The sequence below is a fragment of the Drosophila novamexicana genome, unplaced genomic scaffold (genome assembly GCF_003285875.2).
Source record: "Drosophila novamexicana strain 15010-1031.04,08,12 unplaced genomic scaffold, DnovRS2.1 tig00000193-arrow-pilon, whole genome shotgun sequence".
Classification (NCBI taxonomy): Eukaryota; Metazoa; Arthropoda; class Insecta; order Diptera; family Drosophilidae; genus Drosophila; species Drosophila novamexicana.
The window spans coordinates 6,611,715-6,634,845 of record NW_020824787.1 but is presented as its reverse complement, the minus strand read 5'-3'; the positions used below and the strand labels follow the sequence as shown (position 1 = coordinate 6,634,845).

At 40.0% G+C, this 23,131-nt stretch overlaps 2 protein-coding genes across 2 annotated transcripts; both read right to left on the bottom strand.

Moving 5' to 3' along the window:
- Nucleotides 1-9,384: 9,384 nt before the first annotated feature.
- LOC115759116 (ATPase family AAA domain-containing protein 1) lies at nt 9,385-10,803 on the bottom strand. Its single transcript, XM_030699958.1, has one exon. It carries the CDS (start codon nt 10,737-10,739, stop codon nt 9,588-9,590), a length of 1,152 nt encoding a protein of 383 aa, XP_030555818.1. The 5' UTR covers nt 10,740-10,803; the 3' UTR covers nt 9,385-9,587.
- Nucleotides 10,804-14,707: 3,904 nt separating this feature from the next.
- Nucleotides 14,708-16,035, bottom strand: LOC115759097 (COP9 signalosome complex subunit 1). Its single transcript, XM_030699931.1, has one exon. It carries the CDS (start codon nt 15,961-15,963, stop codon nt 14,737-14,739), a length of 1,227 nt encoding a protein of 408 aa, XP_030555791.1. The 5' UTR covers nt 15,964-16,035; the 3' UTR covers nt 14,708-14,736.
- Between the last annotated feature and the right edge of the window lie 7,096 nt (nt 16,036-23,131).

Below are 23,131 nucleotides of genomic sequence, written 5' to 3'. Positions count from 1 at the left end.
CTTGTGCTGCTGCTTGTTGTCTCTAGCGTATGTGTGTGTGTGTGTGTGTGTAGGCAAGGACATTTCATGGCAGCTAATGATGTATTCATTTGGCATATGAGAGCACTCGAGAGTCGTCAGTCTTTTCTGCCTTTCAATTGCGAGCAAATGAAGCTTCAACTTGTGCGACTGTCAGAGCGTGCGATAGGTTAGAGCACTACAAATGCTTCAACTGTGATTCTTATGAGCAAATAATGCGATTTGTTTAATGAGCTAGACAGCACACTCCATAGACATACACTCACATAGACATACACTCACTTAAACACACACACACGCACACGCACTGACATTTAAACGGTCTGTCTGTCTCTTTTAAAAGTAGGCAATGCGGTCAGCGACTAGGCTCGACCGGAATCAACCTTGAACTTTGAGCCCAGCTTTTAATTCCATGCATATTAACAGTTCTCCTCCGGTCGGAAATTACACAAGTGGCAGGCCACGTTGCCAACGCTTGACGCCCCGCAACCGGGCGTTGCTCCCAGGAGCACTATAAATAACCCTTTCGATAACAAACATTGCGATGTGTTGATAATAAAAGGCTTGATTTATTTCTATGCTATGTTGTGATTTATGGACTTTAATGGCATCGTCGCACAGGCAAAGGACCAAAGGAACAGGGAGTGAGGCGGCGTCGGGCATGGGCATGGCTTTGGCAGCGGAGTCGGAAGCGCGACTGACGACTTCCGAAGTATCGGTTGCGATTTAACATTTAACATTGAGCAGAGGCAAAAAACAAGTGTTAACAAGGAGAGAGTATTGAAAAAGCTGAGAGCTAATTCCTTTAGATTTAAAGAAGGCCTTTCGTAGTAGCTTGGCCTGTGTATTAATTCTTAGCTATTTTCTTTTATATCTAATAAGGGGCTGCCTTGTTAATGTTTGTATCGAAAATCAGCACCAGCTGCACCATCCATCATCCTTTCAAATTGAATATATGTATGAAGATATAGATTATAGAGCATATCTTACTTTTATAGAGCATATTTAGCTCTAACACAAACTCCATTCTCTCCACGTTGTTAAAAAGCTTGAGGTATGCAAAGAATGTAGCATAATGCGGTAGTGATGAAATTTATGCTCTCTACTGCATTAATTTCATCAGACATGTTGATGGGCATTTTGGTGGACTATTAACAGCTCCACAAAGCAGTTCTCTAAAGCGGCTGCAAACTTTCCGTTTGAGCAATTAAAATGAACGAATGGCAGACCTGGAGCTGGGGCAAAACTCCTGGCTGTCCAAATTTCTAGGCAACAATACACATTAACTACAAATTACATTCACATTAGTGTTTCGGCATTTCCTGGTCCTTCTTTCTGGCCACATTTCTTCTCTCTTGTTGTTTGAGTTGCTCTTTAAAAAAAAAAGAAGAAAAAACAGGAAGCACAAAATAACAGGATCCACACACCTAATAAATCAAAGCGGCCTCCCTGGCGCCTCCCTGGAGTATGCTTGTTAAATGCTCGTAATAAATTAGCTGCCGCTCGCCAGACCGCGCCTCCCAGCCCCTGATTATTGGCTTAGCTGATGGGTCTGGCTTGGCCAGTTTACAATGGTCCTTCGTCCCGGTATCGAATCCAATCGAAGGCACTTCTGCTTCCACACCGCTCTCACATGCTACAAACTCATTCATTTTGCCAAGTCCGTGAATTTGCTTGCAATTTTTCCTTTACTTTATTTTTAATGAAGTCAGCGCTAAAAATTTTCGCTGTGTGAGCGCGTTTTGGTGGAACGGGGGCGCTATGGAAAGGAACATTGGGGTCTGACTGAAACTTTCGCGTATTTGGCTTACGATTTTCTGCAATTCATTTTTAATTTCGTTTTGGGTGAACTTTCGACTGCTAATTCGAATGCTGTTCGCTTATTTTCGAGGCAACTAAATAAGCTGTTGGTGGTTTTCCGCTTTTTGTTATCTATTTTATTTATGAATAGTAGCTGAAACACTTTCCTTTGAGCATATGTGATCATTTGTGCAGTTCCATATACAGCCAACGCTTTTTAAAATCAGGTTAGCAATTGTCATGTACATAAACTAACTGGCATGTTTAAAAAGCTACATTTTGCTATTATACGAGAATACCAAAAAATAATTGGGTATTTCTCTAACAAATCGTCATAAATTAATATCATATAACAATCTTTAATGCATGAATGTTTTCATGTCAAATATATAACCCCATGTTAAACTTCATGCTAAATTTAAACAGTTCAATTTGTCAAATATATGAAAATATCAAATGAAATTGGGATACATCTAGCATAATAGCTCAAAAGCTCAAGCAATACCATCTTCATGGCAAACATTTGTCATGTGGATAAACTAGCTTGTTCTGCAGCATAATTATGCAATGAATACGCTTTTTCAAATTAAGATGGGGGAAATGATTCGCTGATACTTTTACTTCCACTTTGAAGCTGACAAAAATTATGAAGCTGCTACTGTCAATTTGATGCATGCGCTTAAATGTTGCATAATTGTTGCATGTTCTCATTGACATTGTCACATGCGCAGCTAACGAAGCGTCGACTGCGAGTAGCAAAGGCAAGTTGCATCAAGTCGATGCTAATTAGGACGCCAGGGAGACAGAGGACTCTAGCAGGACTCATCATACGCAGTGCTAGGCAAATTTGTAGCCTGACAGTGCAGCTGATGACAGGCTGCCTCAAATGGTTGCATGGGGAACTTGCAACTGGCAACTGGCAACTGACAAACTGCAAATGGGCAGCCTCCGCTCTTCGCTTCTGGCACCTTTTTTCAGAGCGTCTGCAACTTTTGCTGCTGCTACTCCTCCTGCTGCTGCTGCTGCTGCGAGGCAGTGAAAAGTGCTACGTCAACGCCTTTAACATAGACACCCAGCAAATTTAGGTGGCTCTGTGGCGCGGTGTATGTGTGTGTGTGTGTGTGTGCATCTGTGTGTTTGCTTAAATGTTACGCTAATTTTCGCAGCCAGCTGAAAGTCACACGCAGCGGCAGGCGACGCGTGCCAGGCAAAAATTAAAATGCTTGCACACTCAAAGGCAAAAAAAAAAAAAGTTCCTGCACGAAGGATGCCGCTAATATGCACGCTACATTTTATGTGCAGTTGCCTATGCCGTGGTAAAATAAAATGAGCACTCTAAAAGAAAACTTAACCACCTTCAGTTCACGGCTCGAACCAATGCCGTGGCTCTGTGTTACGTTCGCGAACCTCGGCTCGTGAAGCTGATTCTCAACATTCTAAAGGCTTTAGTTCAAACTTGGCTTATTTGTATATAACGATTTGCTATAGTTTTACGCCCGGCAGTTTTTTAAGAAACTGATTCGGTTGTATGTTTCAAACAAAAGTTTGTAGCCTCACTTTTGAAAAGCTCTGTTGGTTAGAAAGTAAGGAATTATAGTAATATGGATTTGTCGAACCTCATAATCTTATTCACATAACATCAATTTATATTTTTATCAAGAACACAACTGAGTTCTCCCAAGAAGCTAAAATATGGAATTTTAAAATGGGCAACTTTTCTAGAGGCTTGCTAAAGCTACCAACCGCAGTTTATATCCTGAGCCGAATAAACACAGTTAAAAAGGGTATAATGATCTTAAGCAACTGTACGTAATAGGCAAAAGAAAGCATCTCTGACCTCATAAATAGATAAATATTTATTCTTGATCAGCATCAAAAGCCGAGTCGATCTAGTCATGTCTGTCTGTCTGTCCGTTCGGCCGCAAGGATCTCAGAACCTACAAGAGCTAGCGAATTTGTTTCTGATAATCGATAACTTTCCCCATTTGCAAGCAATCGCTAAAAATCTATATCGACATCCTGTTTTTTGACAAATCTCTTAGGTTATAAGAGCTAGAGTCACCAAATTTGACACATAACTTCTTGAATAGCAAATATATACATCAATCACCTTTCATTTTGTAGCTATTACCGAGCTTGTAACGCGAGCCGCATCTGGTTTTGGTAGGGTATCCCCTAGTCGAGAACTCCCAACTAGAGCCTCTTACTTACTCAACTTTTGTTTGTGAGTAAGTTTTGTATGGAGTTACAAAATAACACCAGAAATTCCAGCTGCGATTCGCATTTATTATTCATATGCCCAAAAAGAATTAAAAATAAAAAAAAATGCAAAATAAAAGCAGCAAAAATAGAAATAAAGAGTGTTGCATGTGGCTAAAAAGCTAAACAAAATTTTTAATAAATGCAACGGAGCGTCGTCGTCTGGTTCGTGCAACTTGCTGCGCTGCCCCCAACTGTCGGGTCGCTCGTCTTTCAATTCGCTGGTTCTGTTGGTCACTTTTGCCGTTGCATGCGGCACGCGTTGCCTTTTTGGCTTTTGCGCCTTGGCCGCCGTTGACACAACTGTTGCCCCGGACGGAGTCGGCAGGCGGCTGCCGGAGACGGACACGGACACGGACGGCGGCAAACTCGGCCCGGTGGCCAAATGAAAAATCACAGCGCCGTGCCAGAAACTGCTCAGCTTGCCCCATAACTATACGAGGCAAAAGTATTTTTATTGTGCGGCTGCCTCGGCTGCCCTGGCTACTGCTGCTCCTGCAGCTGCTTGGTATGTTGCAAAGTCATATTCATTCGTTCATTCATTCAGTTCAGAGTTGCAACACATTTTTATGTCTCCTTTTTATGCGCAAAGTGTGAATGTGAATATGAATGCTCTGCTCTTGTATCATTTTATTTTCTTTTTTATTATTTTTTTTTTTATTTGTCCTTTTTTTAGCATTTTCATTTCCTATTTGCACATTTTTCACTTCTGTCCGTTGGCTTTTTGATGCGTCCCGTTTGTGTTTTGTGCAGTTAAAAGATTTATAAATATGAATATTATACATTGTGGCATGAAATATGCAAATTCTAGAAATGGCCAAAGGAAATAGAAATGGTCAAAGCGGAACTAGCACCTCCTCGGCTGCTCCTCCCCCCTCTCTCTTTCCCTCTCTGACCACTAACTGGTCTGGACTGTATCTTTTCAAACGATTCCTGTAGCTTATATATTTTTTAAATATTTTTTTTTTGCGCTGCACACAGATGCATTTAATGACCGGCAACAGCAAAGGACATGAAGTCTCTACCAACTGCCTGCAACAAATGCAGTAAATGGTCCATCGAAACCATTGAAAGGAGAGATTTAAATACCCTAATAAAAAAAACTACTATTATTTATGGACTGCATTCCGTGCTGCATTGGTAAAGGCTTAAAATACCAAAATACCCTGTGAATTTAATGCTGCTAGAATCATAACTTCTTATACAGAGAAAGCAGTTTAGGGTTACAATTGATGCAAATTTATTTGTATTTATTTTATATTTAAGGCACGGCTGAAATAATAGTATTTAGTGTCGAATCTAGCCAAGCCAAACCTAACATAATTTGATCAAACCAATCAAAAAGCATGCTTAACCTAACCTAACCCTGCCTAACCATCCTTTCTATGCACAACTTGCATATAAATCAAAATAAAAGAAAATACTCTACGTTATATATTTTCCAAAAAATCATAGGGTATATTAGCGTCGACTCAGCAGCTTTTCAAATAGTTAACTGCTAAATAATTAATTGCTATTTATATTTTTTTGGCTCATCTGTTGTTATTTTTTTCTGTTTGAAATTTTTTTGCCACTTTTTTAAATGAAGTTGTTGTTGTTGTTGTTGCTGGGTGCCATAAATCAGAGCATTTTAATGCAAATGCTGTTGCAATTTTATGGCTTAAATTAGCAATTCGCCGAGCGGCTATTGGCCATTAATATTTATTAACAGGCGGCGCATGATTAATGTGCCATAATAAAATTAGTTATAGAAAAAACCCAAAAATTGTTAAAAACAAAAGGCAAGCAACTGACATTTACAATTAAATTATTTAAAGTTCGCAATGCAAGGTTTAATTAATGTCAAATGTCAGCAATTATTCTAATCAAACGGAAACCGTTGAAGCAGTGCCTGAATAGAGAGGCGGGGACAGGGGACAGGGCAGTGTATGGTCTAGCCGCAACATTAAAATCAATTAAATTATGAATGTAATTAAAATAATTTAATGGCAGTGCTCTTTCGGCCACCCGATGACAGCTGTAATATTCAATTTGATGACGCAATTGCAGTTAATTAATAATTCAATAAATTACGCAAAAGCCACTTAAATTTAGTTGCTAACAATTGTCGGTGTCAACATACGCACAAAATATAGAATAAGAGAATCACATAAATTATACAGTCTATCAACAGCAGACCCCGTGCTCAGGAATGGGTTTTACAACATATAATTGAAAAATATTCAAAAATATTCTTTGCAAATTCCTATTTGTGACTAATTTGATTAGCATCGGATCATTTGTGTACGGTAATAATAATGATTTCCCAACCATTTGCCAGGCCATAAACAAGAGCAAAGATAATAGCTGAACTATCTATACGTACACCTCACCAATTTAAGCTGAATTTTGAGAACAAGCGAAAACATGCTGACTACCGACAACATTTGCAGGCTGGCAAACTTAAGTACGAGCTAAATCATCATTTGCTCTAAATGAATTCTCAAATTCGCTCATAAATTTCGTGCCAGTCTTCAAAGTTCTAAGCAAGATGCGTGGCTTGTTTTACGATTGCCAGTTTTATTCCCATTCTCATTGCCCTTTCTCATTCTCATTCGCATTCGCATTCGCATTCTCTGTCTGAAACTCATTCGCATTGACTGTGGCATTTCTCATCAGATCTGCCTGCCTTGTCGAGATACTCAAAAACTTTGATGGATTTCTATGCCTGCCCCATGCCGTTTCGCTCTGGCATAGAGCTTGGGTGTGCTTAGGTTGGATTATGTTAATAGCCAAGTTGGAATTAGCCTGCAAAGGATTTCTCTGCGTGCGGTGCATTAAAATTTATCGACTGAGTGTCTATATGACTGTGGCGTATGTAAATTGATTGTGGCTCACGGTTAAGCCGCGGGCTGTTCCATGGCAGGCAGGCAGTCAGGGCGGGAGCGAGGTAGGTGGTGCGAATGTACAACATCTCTCGTAAAGTTCGTCTTGGCGCAATTATGACTTTTAGCAGGCAACTGAGTGGCCTCATCTGGCCGACGGGTTTTAAGAGTTTTACGACTTGGACATAAACCCACAAGTGGCCACAATGCAATCGTAAATTTTGCGACTGCAAATCAAATTAGTGCAGCTCTCTCAGGCTTATATACATATAGAAAATATAACCGCTAGATGTACAGCATTTCATTCGTATGATGTGCTGGTAAAACAATGGAAATAAGGCTAAGCTCTTAACGAGACATTTATTTGAAAAAATATTTGTAAAATGTTATAATAAAATCTACAATATTGACTTACGAACTTGAAAAAAAAAATGTGCCATGGCTTAAGTGTTATGTCATGTGCAAGTTTTGTAAGCTTAAAGTTCGGAATCATATTCGCCAAGGGCTAAGAACTTTTAAATATAACAAAACACATGTTTTTCGTTGAATAGCGCTTGATAGAACAAAAGATAGCTCTGCATATGCTGTAAAATATGTTTTTATACAAATTTTGATACCCATGCTCAATTAACAATCAAATTTAAACGTCCTCAATTTGTTTTTTTTTTTTTTTTTTATTTATTTTGTTAACAAACAGCCAGCAGCTACACTTTATGTGTGCTCACACTCAAAGCTAAAGTGTGCAAGGGCTTAGTTGAGTTGAGTTGGGGTGATTTTGTTTCTTTTTATACCGCTATTCATCTTTGATCTAAAAAGGTTTTAACTAAGTACTCTAGTTATAGAGATTTTTCACATCTTTTTCTTATTTTGATTCCCCTGTTTTTGTGCGTAATTTAAGCAGACATTTGCAATTATAATTTCCTCAAAACAAAACAAGATTATGTGTTAATATCTATTTACTGAAAGATAAAATTTATATTTTCTTTTTAAGAAAAACTTAAAATGTAATTGTTGAAAGTTTCTCAATTGTGTCAATGAGGTAGAGACTGCTTCTTGGTACTGATTTTTCCCCTTTATATCTTTCTCTTGCTCAGTCTCTCTCTCTCTCTCTCTCTCTCTCTCTCTGTCTCTCTCTCTCTCTAAGCTACCTGTTTTCTCGCCCATGTGCATATAGAGTTATTAATGCAATTAACTGCCTGCGGTCTGACCGCCTGCAACTTATTGTAGCATACTTTTCTGCGCCCACGAGTAGAGTCTGTGTGCTTATGTGTGCGTGTGTGCTGAGTTTTGCATATTTGATCGATAGACGGAAAAACTTGACTTGGCATTGTGTTGCTGCAGCGTTCTATAGAGTAGCTGCAGTTGTTGTTATTGTGTTGATGCTGCTGCCAGTTGCTGGCTGCTCTGCATAGAAATGCGAGAAATGCGTGTTGCCCAGGCCACGATGCCAACGGCAGTCAATTTTCTTGTTTACAATGCCACACACACACACACTCACACTCACATTCACACACACCCACACATACATGTGCAGCGTACACACACACTATGACAAATAACAAACAATTACAACAGCGCGGCGGTTGTCTCTCAGTCGTTGTTGTTGTTGCTTTTTCGCCGCAATAAATACAATTTGCATGACAAAATAGCAAACAACGGCAACTTTTGCATACGTGCGTGTCTGTGTGAGTGTGTGTGTGTGAGTGTGTGTGTGTGTGTGTGTGAGCGTCTGCAGGTTCACTCAGCCAAACAAAACTACACACAAAAACAATCAACTGCCAGGGCCGTCCAACCGGCAGCAGTAGCAGCGACAGCATCAACAACAACAACAACATCATCATCAGTTAGGCTTTATTCTGAGCTGCTGCAGCTTCTGCCTCTGCCTCTGCTTCTGCTTCTGTACCCTCCAACTCCCGCTCCCCCTGCTGCTGCTGCTACTCTATGGAACAACTTATGAATATTCAATTTTACATAAAAGATTTTTGTTGTTGTCGTAACTGTTGTTATTTTGATTTCTTTTTGGCTCGACTCTCTTTCTCGTTCTCGCCCCTTCGCTCTCTCTCTCTCGCTCCCACGCTCTCTGTCTCACTCAGTACACTTCATGGGCGAGAAGTCTTCATGCGTGCTATGAAATGTGGAAAATATGAGATAGGCTAGAAGGCGAACTGGCCAGTAAGAAAAGCAGTAGCAACAGCACTGAGAAAAATTTAAGACAATATTTTTAAATGCTAGAAGCCATTTTTGAATCAAATTAATTTAAAGACTCGGTAGCTTTTCAAAATTGCTAGGCTAGCTGATACCCTGTACAAAGTTGCCCCTTAAAACAAAGTAGCTACAATTAAATATTAAAAGGCAGATATTTAAGCCCCTTTCCTTTCTCTCCTAGTTAAAAGAATTTTCTGAATATTTTAATATTATTTTAATATTTATTTCGTAATATAACTAATATATAAACTTTCAAAGCACATAATTTTTGACTATAATTTATGAAAAGCACTGGACAATTATCACAATACCTAAGGTCAAGATTTTGAAAACAATTCGTCTGGCTCAGCAGATTAATCAAATCAGGCGATTCCGTCAAACGGCAAATGTTCCAAAAATGTTGATTAAGAATATCCTAATTTTTTTTTCTTTGTGTATTATTTAGTCCAGATCGATATTTTTAGCCAAATAAGTGTTGCCTGTTTGTAGCTTGGACATGTTCATGGTGACCAAAGATTTCAATAAGTCATCCATGCTGATGACCAGCTCGCTATCGTCCAGCAGCTGCTCGTCCATGACGCTCCCCTCCTTGACCATTATATCGCGCATAAACTGACGCATACGATAGATGCTGGCATGCCGGCACAGCTCCCGCAGATCGGAGCCTGAATAGCCAGGCGTCAGATTGGCCAAACGTTTCAGATCGACAGACGAATGCAGCTGCTCGTGCTGCAATATCACCTGTAGTATTGCCAAACGTTGACACTCAAGCGGCGGTCCTATGTGAAACTGTGCGGGCATGCGTCGCAATATGGCCTTGTCCAAATCCTGTGGGCGATTTGTGGCGCCCAGCACAAGCACCGAACAGCTGGTGCTGCTAATCAGTCCATCCCACAGCATCATGAACTGTGTCTTCATCATGGCCGTCGCCTCATGATCCCCAGTGGCGCGCATGCGCAAAAACGATTCGATTTCATCGATAAATATAATGCACGGTTGCAGCTTGTGGGCCAGCGTAAAGACTGCTGTGGCCAGTTTCTGGGATTCGCCATACCATTTGTCCGTGAGCACTGCCACATCCAAATTGATGAAACGCATGCACGCCTCCTTGGCCATTGCCTTGGCTATCAATGTCTTGCCACAGCCGGGCGGTCCATAGAGCAGCACACCCTTTGGCGGCCGCCAAAGTTGTGAGCGTTGGAAAAGATCGCTGTGACGCACCGGCAACACAACTGATTCGCGTAGCTCCTGTATAACAGTGTCCAGGCCGGCAATATCCGACCAGCTGACATCGATGTCTGTCGGCGCAATCAGGTGCGAGGCTATCATCAGTTCATAGCAATTGAAATCGTTTAGCTTCAGTTTGCCTTGTCCCTTGCCCGTCATATCGTTCAGTTTCTTCAACTGTATCTGGGCCAATTCCTTGGCCTTCTTTTTGGCCTTGTTAGTCGGATCTATGGAGCTGATTAGCCACTTGGCGCAGTAATAGGTAACTGCTGCAACAATGCCAATTCTCACCAGCTGCGTCACAATTTGACAGCCTGACCTCTGGGTCGCCTCCATTGTCAATTTATAATTATTATTAAAATACATGTGCACAAATCTTACAAGACGAGATTAGGGGACAGCTTGACAGCTGGTACAATGCAACAAATTTTATGTCAACAATTTTTAAATCAACTGCTTAAACGAGCTCAAGCTGTCAGTAAAGAAAATTTTGATTAGTTTTCCAATTTGGTAGAGAATATATGATTTTTTGTATGCATATGTTATTATACAGAGAATTGATTTTCACGTTCACGCGTGAACTGATTCCGTTAAATCTTGCAGATAAAAAAGCATAAATATTTGTATCATTTCTGCAAATATAAGTTTTATTCATGCATATGATTTAGAGATTTTAGTTGATTTTCACATGTAAAAGTGAGTTTAATCCGTTTAATCTTACCAAAACTAGGCGTCGTTACAAGAGCAAAACCTACGATTAATATCGGCAAAACTTATAATTGTTTAGATAGATATACATAGATATGGTTCTAGTTGCCCATGCTTAAATCGATTTCCACTTTTACCAACGACATAACAATCCCATTCCGCCTGCCTAAGTGAATTCAATTCGTCATAGCACAGGTAATTAATAAAATACTTAAGATGAATTTACTTCCGCAAAATCTTGCTGAATCAAGCCAATAAAACATAAAGTGAAAAGGAATTAAAATTAAAACAATTGCATTGCATTTTTTTTTTTGAAGTTTGAAGTCCGCCAATTAGTCAACCCTGTTTGCTGACTCACGTGGTAAATGCTTTTCTCTCAGTGCATGTTGTTTTTTTCTTCTTCTTCTCAATGGCGCTTTGGCCAGGCTGCGCTTAATTTCTGTTTAACTTTTCCTGTTTGCTCTGGCCCTGTCCGAGCAAAAAATGTTTTCTAGTTTAGCATCTTTTAGCGGAAGTCAATGTAACAAAAGATAAACTTGTCCAGCCAGCTGCTGCTGTTGCTGCTGCTGCTGCCGCCGCCGCCTTTTTGTTTGCTGCGCGTATTGAATGCGTGTAGGACGCAACAAGGAGTATGTCCGGGCTAGGGGCCGGGGTTGGGGAGCAAAACGTTCAAAGAAGCACAAGTATTAACTAAACACTGCAGCAATTTATCTTGCTCGAACCGCCAGAGCTTCAGCCACGAACCTCTAAGCCAAAGTTCGCTTTTGTCCAGCGAGGCGCGCGTAGGTCAGTTTTGTTTTAAAGTTTCTTAAGTCGCGTCTTACATGCTCCCATCCCCCATCGCCCAGCCTCGCCCCGCTCAGCGGAAGTCGCTGCGCACTGTTGTTTTGCGCTTCCTTCCGCATTACAAAAGAATTACTCAACACAAAATGTCTGGCCAAAGTTGGCCAGGAGATGAGATGCTCTGAATATTCGCTGGATCAGCAGGTGCCAGACGGCCTTTATAAGCGTGTCAAAAATAAAAAAATAAAAATAGAACAAAAAAAATCAAATCAAATGCAAAAGATAAGCAAAAATAAAACAAAAGTAAGGCTGCTCGTTGATTAAAAATATGCTCAAGATTGCGGGTGTTAATCTCGAAAGAAGTTTTAATATTGCAAAAGCAGGTTTTTGATTACATTTTTATTTTTAGCCTATAGATTTTGATAGTTCAAATGAGACCAAGTTTTTAGGTGAACTCCAGATGCTTGTGGAAAAATCAACTTTTATTTTCGTTTCATATTTGTATGAAATTGTTTCCCCCTTTTGATTAATTGATAATGATATTAGAGTTAATGTTTTATTATTTTAAGACATCCTTAAAATGCTTAAAAGATTGCACGTACATTTATCAAGACAAAATATTTAAAGTTCAGCTGGATATATAATATGCATATAACTGGATATTTTCAGTTTCAGATAAATAAAATGTCTCATTAACTTTAGTATTAATTTTCTTCTAAAACTACTCCAGATCCTAACTCGTAAAACCATTCCACAATCTTCTGATATCTCTTGCTGCTGAAAACCCTGCTCCGAGTTCTGTTTGCTGCACCTTGTCTGACGTAATCCAGGCAATTTCTATGCACATTTCGGGCGTCTTTAGCTTTAAGCTCGTTAGCGTTCGCTCCTTGTCCTTGTGCGCGTCCCCAGCTACTTTTGAAGAGTTTATAAAAATCACTTCAACTGTGCAATATTTCATGATTTCGCGTCAATCTTTTGAGCGCCGCTCAACGCCATCCAGAATGTGGGCGCCAATGGGCGTGGCTATGTTGCTACTTGGACTTCTCTGCCTGTACTGCTACAATGCTTCACTCTTTGTGAGCGTCAAGTTCGCTCGTTCGTTCTACTGAGCACACGAAAATTTAATTATGTTGTTTGTTACTGTTTTTGTTGTTCCTGTTGAAGCAGCCGCTTTCACTCGCCGACTTTTGTCACAGTTAGAAAATAATCACAGTCCAAAAAAAAGAAAAGAAATGGAATTCACAAAAAATAAACAAAAGCAGGAAAAATATTTTGTCGCCTAGTTGAAGTTTTAATACACTCGAATATTTGTGGGTTTTACTTTTGGCAAAATATCTCAAAAACGAAATGCTGGTAAAAAACCAAAAAAAAAAAATTGAAAATTAAAAAAACTACGAAAAGTTGTCCTGTAATAAACCCATATATAAAAAGGGCATAATGTTTAATTATGTCTAAAAAATAATTCTTACATTAACAACTACTTATTAGAAATGTTTTTCAGCAACCTTTTAAATATCCAACTCTTTCAGAACTCTCGATGAAAATTTGGTTCATCCAAAATACCGAGAAACTTTTTTTTTTTTGAAGGGCATCCCGAAAAAGTCTGTTGACAGTCGTTGGAGTCGTGCATAAAAGAGCAGCATGAAAATCACACGCTTTTCATAAAAATATTTTCGCTGCTCCCCTCTTATCATCCACATACTTTCACAGTCCCCAAAAACCCCAACTTTCCTTTCTTGTTCATAGTTATTGCCTGGCTTACTTTCCACTTTCTGTCAGAGGCAGCACAAAATATGCGAATAACTATGTAAAATGTACACTTCCCTGCCCACCTCATCCTACCTTTACAGAAATGGGGAACAATTTTCGTTGGCAAGAAAAGTGCCAAAAACTGTGAAAAGGTGCGCCAGCTTAAAATAAAGAGAGAAAACTGCTAAAACTCTGCATCATACAAGTTCTCCTTTTCCACTTCCAAACTCTCCCCGCGCAGCTGTTTTGTTTCTTTATTGCTGCTCTAAAGTCAGGAATGCAATATTTTGAGCCACAACTAATGAAAATAGATGGCAGTACTGAAGAATTACTTGGAAGTACTCAAAAGTAACCAAGAATATGATTACTAAGGTAAAATCTCTATTAATAAAACTCTTCTCCTGGCCGCCCGACCGACTAAATGAATTATTGACTGTTGGACAGAATGACTGACTACCTGCCTGATTGTCAACACACAGCCCAAACCGAAAGAGCTCAAAAGCTGAAATTTTTATTGTAGTTATCTTTTAAGATGTAGTTTCACGCTGAGGCGGGGCTTTAGGAAATTTCACGCGCAAGCATGGAAAAATCGGGATAAACAGTTGTATAAAACATACATACAAAAGCTGTTGAAATTTATTTAAGTTATATTTCACACCTTTCGCAAAATCAAGAGTTTTCTAAATGAAAATTTATTTGTCGGCAAGCAGCTTCAGCTTATTCCCGGGGAATATCCGAATTATACTTAAAAGAAATGAATTCGGTTGTTTAAATTATGCAGCTCGTCGTCATTACATTAATTAAGGTCTTATTGTAATTGGAATACCCCTTGCGAGGGTGTAAGAAAACTTTCAGTAATAAACTCAAGATTATCCAGCTAAACGTTTCAAATGAAAGTTTTCTACCATGAAAAAATTTATTAAATGGGACTTGCAAAAAATTTTTGAACGGAATTAGAATAGTTAACGTTCCATAAAATATATCTATGGTGCACAATTAGACGTTCAACTTCCAGAATCTGTAATGACAGTACGACAAATTGAGAAACCTTGTTTATGCAGGCACTATGCTACCCAGGAAATATTATACTTATGACAAGTGAACTATTTTTTTTTTCGGTTTGTTACAAATCTGAATTTCTGAAATAAATGCTCGTTTCCCTATCAATTATTTGCACTTCCTGCATCGTTACAAATGAGCTTTCAGATGATAACGAACCACTGGCGTGTCTTCTCTCCTGAATTCTAGTCATGATCTTTTGATACAGTGCATCCACATGCGGTGCCATATAGATATCTAAACGTACGCCACTCTCAACCTCATGCAGCAGCTGGATGCAGTGATCAAATTCGTTTCTAAAGAACTTGGACAAAATCTCCCACATGATGGGCGACAGGTCAAAGAACGGCTTGAATGCCTCCGAGTTCAGACAGCCTAGCTGCAGCATTTCCGGCTCCAATGTGGCCAGACCGCACAGGCCAGCATAAAATGCCACATCCTGTGGCGCCACAATCTTATCATAATCGTATCGCTCAAAGGGCGTCAACAGGAAACAATGCGCCGCCGTCTTATAGATCTTCAGGCCCATATTGGCCAGACCCGCGGCACAGCTTAGCTGGGCGGGCACGATGCGTGCCAGATTTGGAAAGCCGCACGCATACTGCTTGGCCTCGTCAATGTAGCTGAGCACATGCCACCAGTTGGCCATATAGATGGACACCCGAATTAGATTGCGGAACATATTGATCACATTGTCGCTGGTGGTGCAATAGGGACGCGCCCGAGCATAGAATTTCACAGCCAGCTGCAGATTGCCGCTCTTCACATGATAATCCCCAATCTCTTCCAGAATGCGTCGCACATAGGCGCTGCCCGAATTTGATTTCTTAAAATTGAGCTCAGCATCGAGCTCCTGCAGCAGCAAAGTGGCCTCCATGGTGTTATCCTCCACCCAGTAGGCGTCGTAGAGGTGTGCCTTGTTGGAGCCGCTGTCTGCCTCAGCATTATCGGGTCTCGATGATGCCGTAGTCGAGCTGGAAGGTGCCCCCTCACTCGCCTCTGTGACGGCCATACTGCGCTCACGCTCAGTGCACAGCGTTCGGTACAGCTCCTCATACATCTTCACATTGTACGTCTTTTTCACATGATTGATGGCCAGCTCCAGCGCCTCGACGCGCAGCTTGGGGCACACCTGTGCAATAAACTTGAGCCGTATCAGCCGGGCAGTATCCATATAACGTTTCGCATAGCTGATCAGAACTATTTGCGGATCCTGCACAGTGGCACACTGAGAGACGGTGGTCGATTGCACAAAGCTAGTTACGCTCCGGGATGCGGAGTGGGAAATCATTTTTACAGCTGAAAAAAGGAGCTGGCCGGTCAGCTGGAATATATTTAGTAATTTTGTTGATTATATGAACTAAAAAAAAAAAACAAACACTCAATTACATGCCAAATATTACCTAGCTTACCAGATCTGTGCAGCGAACATCTTCTCAACAATATCTTCCAGGTGCTTCTATTTCCTTGCAGATGTGCGATTTATTTCTATACTAATACTTCATTTGCGGCAGAGCTGCAAACCTCCGAAAAAAAAAAACGTCGCTGGTTCAACCAATGCCTCACACCAACATCCTGCTTCAGATTTGGTTCGTAAGCGTGGTTTTCCACATATGTAAACCCAGATATGTTGGGGGCTTGATAAATCCAATGTATGAGGCCCAAGCTATTTGTGCTTTAGAGTTGAGTCTCTCTCAAAAATTTGTTTTAAAAAAAATATGATATGCTTCCGGGTTGGTTTCAATTGTTTTTTATGATAGCTGGTTTAGTTAGATGTTTGGTTGATATTTAATAAATTAAATTAAATGATTGCAGTCTTGTTTCCAGTACTATATAATTTTAATTACTAATTGTTCCTATGGGCGATATAGTTGTCAGTTTTGCTTAAATTTGCGGTTCTTTGCCCGAAAAGCCTAACAAGAACAAGAATGAACAACAGTTTGTTCATACAAAAACTCTTTTCACACTGACAGCCCGAAGATTTGTTCCCCAATGCATTTCACAATTTGGGCGAAAGTTATTTAAAAGTTATTTAAATACCCATTTCACCCATTTTTCATAGCTTCTGGCTTCACATGTACTATTTATCTTATGTCCTAGCTCCGCTTTGCGAGCCAGTATGGAAGAACACAAAATCCGTATGCTATAAACATATATTTCATTCTGAAATATGAACCTGGTGAAAGAAATATAATAGGATTGCAAAATACAAGAAATTCGCACGATTGAATACGCTGCCATTTAGCAGAAATCAAACATGCGAACTTTCCAATCTGACCGCCAGGTGTCGTGACAAGCTGCAATTGCACGTGTGTTTCTGCGTTTATGTGTGCGTGTATGTGTGTGTGTGTGCGTATGTGTATGTTTGTGTTCGTGTGTGACAAGACTTGAGCTGAGCTCAGCTCAGTAGAAGAAATTCTTATGTATCTGCAGCTGGGCAGCCGCTAACAATGTGCACAACGAAATTCCATTACGAAGATACAAATCAAATTGCCAAATGGCATTGGAAGCTGTCGATGGGGTAGCGGGGGCCACCAGCTGGAGGGGAGAAAACGTGCTTTCCTTTGGCACTTGGCGAAAAAAAGATATATATATTTGTATGCAAAAATCAAATTACCAGAGCTTGAAAAATCGCAGACATCAGAGACACATAAATCAGAGGGCGCCAAAAACTTCAAAAGGCCAAAACGAAACCAAAGAAATTGTTACCGCTATTTAACGGTTTATTGATGCGTCGCTTTAGCAGAATTTATTGGCCTGGTCGTTGGCCGTTTTTGTGCTAGCCCGTCGCCTGCCCCCAAACCACCCCCACACCCCACCCAACCAGACCTGCAAACTGAAGTGGCAATGCAAAATGTGAAGCTTGAAAAACGTGCAAAATGCTTCGAATTGATTTGACTTCTTGGTATTTGCCTGCGGTAGTCCAGGTAGCCCATTTCTCAAACGAGGTGTTGATTCCGTTGCTACCCACAAAGGCAAAGCATAGAAAAAAATAGTCCAAAAGATAAAAGGAAAACCTCAACAATAGCATATACTTGCGCTGATTTCGGTTTTAATGATTTCGATGATGATGCATCATAATGATTAAATGTAGGCATTAATATTATAAATAGAACGGAATCATGGAGATGTGAATATTTCACTTCCATTATTGTTGCTGCATTTTTATATTGGCAGCGCCTCATCCAGACCAAAAAAAATTAACAATAGCTCATAAAACACATGAGACTTAAGATTAAATGAAAATATGAATATTTAAAACTTAAATTCTTTAAGTTGGGAAAAAACTTTAAAAGTTCAGAAAGAAGACAAAAGTTAAAGCTTTAGGGAAAGTAAGTAAAGGGTTTCACTTGCTTGAGCAGCAGGCCAGGTTGATTTCTTTGAGGAGAGGAAATGTTTCGGCCTTCCCTCGTAACCGAAATTTATTTAACTTTAAAAATAAAATACATTTTTAATTGCATGCAACTGTTTTGCGTCGTGAAGTGTGTGCTTTACCATGTAGCAGCCCTCAATTTGTATGCTCATTATAAATATTTGCCGTGTGGATAAAGTGCCTTGCAAATATAAAATTGAGAAAGTGATATATTGATGCATAGAAGTGGATGAAAATTCTGATGGCACGCCTTACAATTATACGCTTGGAAATTGCATTTTAGGTCAAGCTCTCGATGCGGACATTATGACTAGGCGTGTGTCAGACGTGGGGTCTTTGATTAAGAGTAACAGAATGTGGCGGCCTGACGACAATGTGGAGTCGTAGACTGCTGACGGCAATCAAAGTCACAAAATGTTAGCAATTGACATGTAATAGACCAGGACCAGAGCTGCAGTTGCCAGGGTTGGGGTCGAGCTCTCTACTATCGCCGACGCGCTGGCATCGCTTTCAGTTTGACGCTTTCGACGCGTGCAAATTTCTAATTTCATTAAAATTTGTTCGTTCCGCTGATCAGAGTGGGCGTGCACATGGTCGGGGTGGGGGCTGGAACGTTGCTCAGACGTTGACAGACACAAATCGACAATAGACGTCAACACATGAGCCCTGAGAAGAGAGGGCTAGCGGGGGCGTGGTCTATGCCTGGACGACAGCTTTGGCAATCAAAATGCGCCGATCAAAGTAGAAAATCGATTTTAATTGCAATCTAGCGACGCTTAGCGCTCGATGGTCGGTCGAGTGAGGGGCGTGGAGCGTAGGGCGTTCAAAGGGCGTGGCCTGTCCTGCCCATCAGTACAGTACAGTGTGTATGTGTGAGTGACAATTGCTTTTTGCAGCGACATGACGACGCACGCCAAAAAAAAGGGGCCAACGCGAAATATTGAATCAAAATTTTGGATGCCGCAGCGAGTTGTCGCAACCAGACATTGTCGATGTTTTGACTAATGTGTCGCCATTTGTAGCGTCACTTGCCGCAGCTACTCCACACAGATACACACGCACACAAGCGCATACACAACGCATTGAAAACCATTAAAACTGCGGCACAATCGCCGCTCAAAGGCAACACAATCCGGCTGTCAAATTTAACAAGAGCCCAATTAGGCCACGCCTACCCACGCCTACAAAAATTTGACAGAAAAAAATGGAAACAAAGTGAGGCATCAGACGAGACATTAATTATCGCATATATGACGGCAAAAAGAATAGACAGTTCCTGGAATATAAAGCCCACAAATCGATTTGTGGATTTCGAGTGTCTGGCTTTTAACGCGCCTATTAAAGTAGATTTCATAAGTACCTTAACGTTTAAATATAAATATTTATGTATGTGTATTTTGCTCCCTACACATATATGCAAAATATTATCATCATCGGCTTACTATATCAAATAGCTTCCATAGGAACGATCCGTCGAAAAGGTGGTTCTGATATGGAGAACTTGTTTTATAATAAGATATGATATGATTTATGGAATTAAGATCCCATCAACATCGGCCATATATATAGCTGATTTAGGAAAGATCGGTGGACTAGTATGTTCTGGTATGACAAAATATTCTGTTTTCAAAGATGTTTTCAATACACTCAGATTTTTCGAGCTGCACTATTCTCACATATCAAAAGGAAAATGTCCACAAGGGTATTCAATCTTCGGCGTGGCGAAGATATTCTTACTTTCTCGATAATGTTTATATGTTCTCTTTGAACATAACTTTGTGTCATAAAAGTTTTCTAAATTATTTTAAAATTTTGTTTATAATTAATTTTTTGGCTTTTTTTCTTTATATATATATATATATTTTGGCCTTCCTTAACTATAACCACATAATTTCTTGCAGTGTAGTTGCACTTATTCATTTATTTTGCATGCACATTTTTAAAGCCCTTTGTTGTCCTTGCACTTGACTTGATGCACCAGGACAATGTCCATTGCTTGTGCAGCACTTGAAAGTTGTCTGTGCCCAACTGTCCGCATGCCAGACCGTCTGTCATGCTCATAATCACGATAAACAAAATGTGCAACAGTTTTTGCCACACTTTTGCGGCAATGTGTGAAATTTAATTATATTTCAATTTAATTTACCACCCCGACCAGCCGCCCCCTTTGTTCCCTTTCACCGCAGGAAATTAACAGCAATGGACGAGCTGAAGCTTTTCCCTTGCTGCCTTTTGAGGAACATGGACGGGCAGCTGCAATGCGTCATAGTGCCACGCCCACTGCACAGCCGCCTTGCCCTTTATTGCTGTGCTAATTAAGTTTGGGTTTTGCGTTTAATGTCAGTTGGGCTGAGCATTTGCTCGAATAGATGAGGTGTGTTGGAGGGCGCAGCCTATTTTCCGCCATTTTCTTTGCATTTCTTTTCTGCTTTGACAAGTTTTTCTTTATAATGTGAGCATTAAAATTAAGTTTAGCTGCAGATCTTTTTAGCCCCAAGACTACGCAGAAGTTGTCCTCTCAACTTCTGTCCTTTGCGACTGCTTGAAAGCCTTTTCCATTTTTTCTAATTTATTGCAATAATTTTCTCTTTTAAATATCTTTTCATTTTCACGCACAGCCAAACCTAATGGAATTAAATTGCCTGGTCAAAGGCTGAGGCGGACACCAGAAAAGTGGTATTAAAAAAATATTAATGTGATAAAAAAGCAAAAAGTGTGTACAAAATAGTAAAGGAAAATATATAATACAAAAATATATATCAATTAAATAAAATGAAATTAAATAGAATAAAAAATAAAATGTATAATATAGTGAAAACAGATATTCAAAACTATATAAAAAGGTATAAAATATAATATAATATAAAATATAATGAGAACATATAACATATTTATACTTATATACTATGCTATAATATAAATTATTAAAGATCACAACAACCTAAAAAGACGAATAATAAATGGAATACGAATTAAAATATGAGAAACTCATAATAATAACAAATAAATTAAAATAAATAGAGTGAAATTAATTGTTAGTTTGTCTGGCTCGAGGACCAATTAACAAATGGAAGGATCGCCAAATACAACATTAAAGTAAACAAAATAAATAGAAATGTAATTAAATAATTACTGCAAGGATGTCATTTAATGGTGCAAGCATCTGACCACCTCAAGGATCCTCTTGTTTAGTGAGTGCTTAAAGTTTTCATTTTTAGAAAAAGCCAGAACTATTATTAATTTATTGGCGCAACTAACGAGAATTAATTATTTGGCGGAAGTGGGTCTTTGTGTCTTTTTGTGTGTTGTTTGATTTGATGTGATAAAACCAAAAACTTAACTTAAATAAGCCAAGTCCGTACTCTTCAATACTTGTAAACTTTGCCACGCCACTATTGTATTATCCTTTGATAAGACCTTATAAACAGAGCTTTAATAAATAATAAATAATAACTTGTACACCATATATGCAAATAATTATGAAATGAAAGTGAGCAAATGCCTCGAAGGCAATGACCCAAACAGAGCTATTCAATGTCTAGATAGATGGATAATTGTTTATTTTCAACACAATTTATTGCTGCATGCACCTGCGGCATGTGCCAGAAAACGACACACATACACATACACACACACAGACACAGGCCAAAGATATTCAGCACAGTATATACCCTATCAGACCTGGGGGGAAGCAGGGAGCGCATGGGATCGAATTGCATGCGCATTTTATGCCTTTCAAAATTTTGTTGCCTTTGGTCTCGAAAATATGCCAGCTGTTTGTTGTTGCTTTTGGGGCATGTGCGAGTGTAAACTGGGTATAATTTGTATGGCAAACACAGAGAGAGAGAGAGAGAGAGAGAGAGAGAGAGAGAGAGAGAGTAAGTGAGAGTGGGAGAGAGCGAGCAAGTGGCATTTCAGTTTGATTTTGGGCCCGGTTGGGTTTGTTTTGGCCAGTTCTGTTGACCGTTTGGCTCATGTAAATAAAACATTTAAACCGATTGGCAAATATTTGAGTGTGCAGCGCTTTAAGCATCCCAGCGCGATATTCGCACTTTAAGGGCACGCCCAGCCGCAGGGGCAGGAGCAGGATCAGGATCAGGAGCAGGGGTAGTTTAGTAGTTATATGCCAAAGCAGGCAAAACCGAACCCGACTAACAACAAGAACTATGGCCAACCTCGAGCGGCAAAGTTCAAATTCAATTACCTTTCAAATATTTGCATTTTGCGACACAAAGTTCCGTCATAATGTGCACAATGGCTGCCACTCGAATGCCACTTGAAAGCCAAGCGGATGGCCGGGTTAGGGGTAGGGAAGCAGTACGAAGGCGCGCAGGACAGCAGGCGGGCGAACGGGCGAGTAGTCGACTATAAAGAACGAACCGACAACGGAAGGAGCACTCAAAACAGTTGCCGCTAATGTCGTTCTGCACGTCCAGGACGTCGTCCTTCTGCTGCTACTGCTGCTGTTTCTACTGCTGCTTCTGCTGCTGCTGCTGTCGGGATCGCAACAGCAGCAACAGCAACAATGACGTTAACTTTTGCCGCCTACTGCCGTCCCCTTTCAAAACAATTACAAAACAAAGGCCAGCGACAGCTCGGGGCGCGGGGTCTGTGCGTGTGAGTGTGTGTGTGTGTGTATGTGTGTGTGTGGGTGTGTGTGTGTGTGTGTCGCTCGCATAAAAATACCAAATAAGCCAATTTCGAAACAGGACTTGCTACAACATTTGCCAGCCACCCACACACAACCCAGAAGCCCATCCCTTGCGTAGCCCTCTGCCGACGCTGCAGCCAAGCCAAGCAAGGGCGAAGCGGCAAAGAGGTTCGGCAATTTTTTCAATGCCAACCTAGCGAAGTTGGGTTTAAATAGTGTATTAAAAGCGTATTAACTATATGGATTGGCTGGAAATATAAGCACTTTAATTAAATAAATATTTAGTTAAATTGAACTAGTACAAGAGAGATAATGATATATATATATATATATATATATATATATATATATATTTAGAGAGAGAGAGAGAGCTAGAGATAGAGATAAAGAGAATAAGAAAGAAAGACAGTAGATAAATAAAGCAAAAGGGAAAGA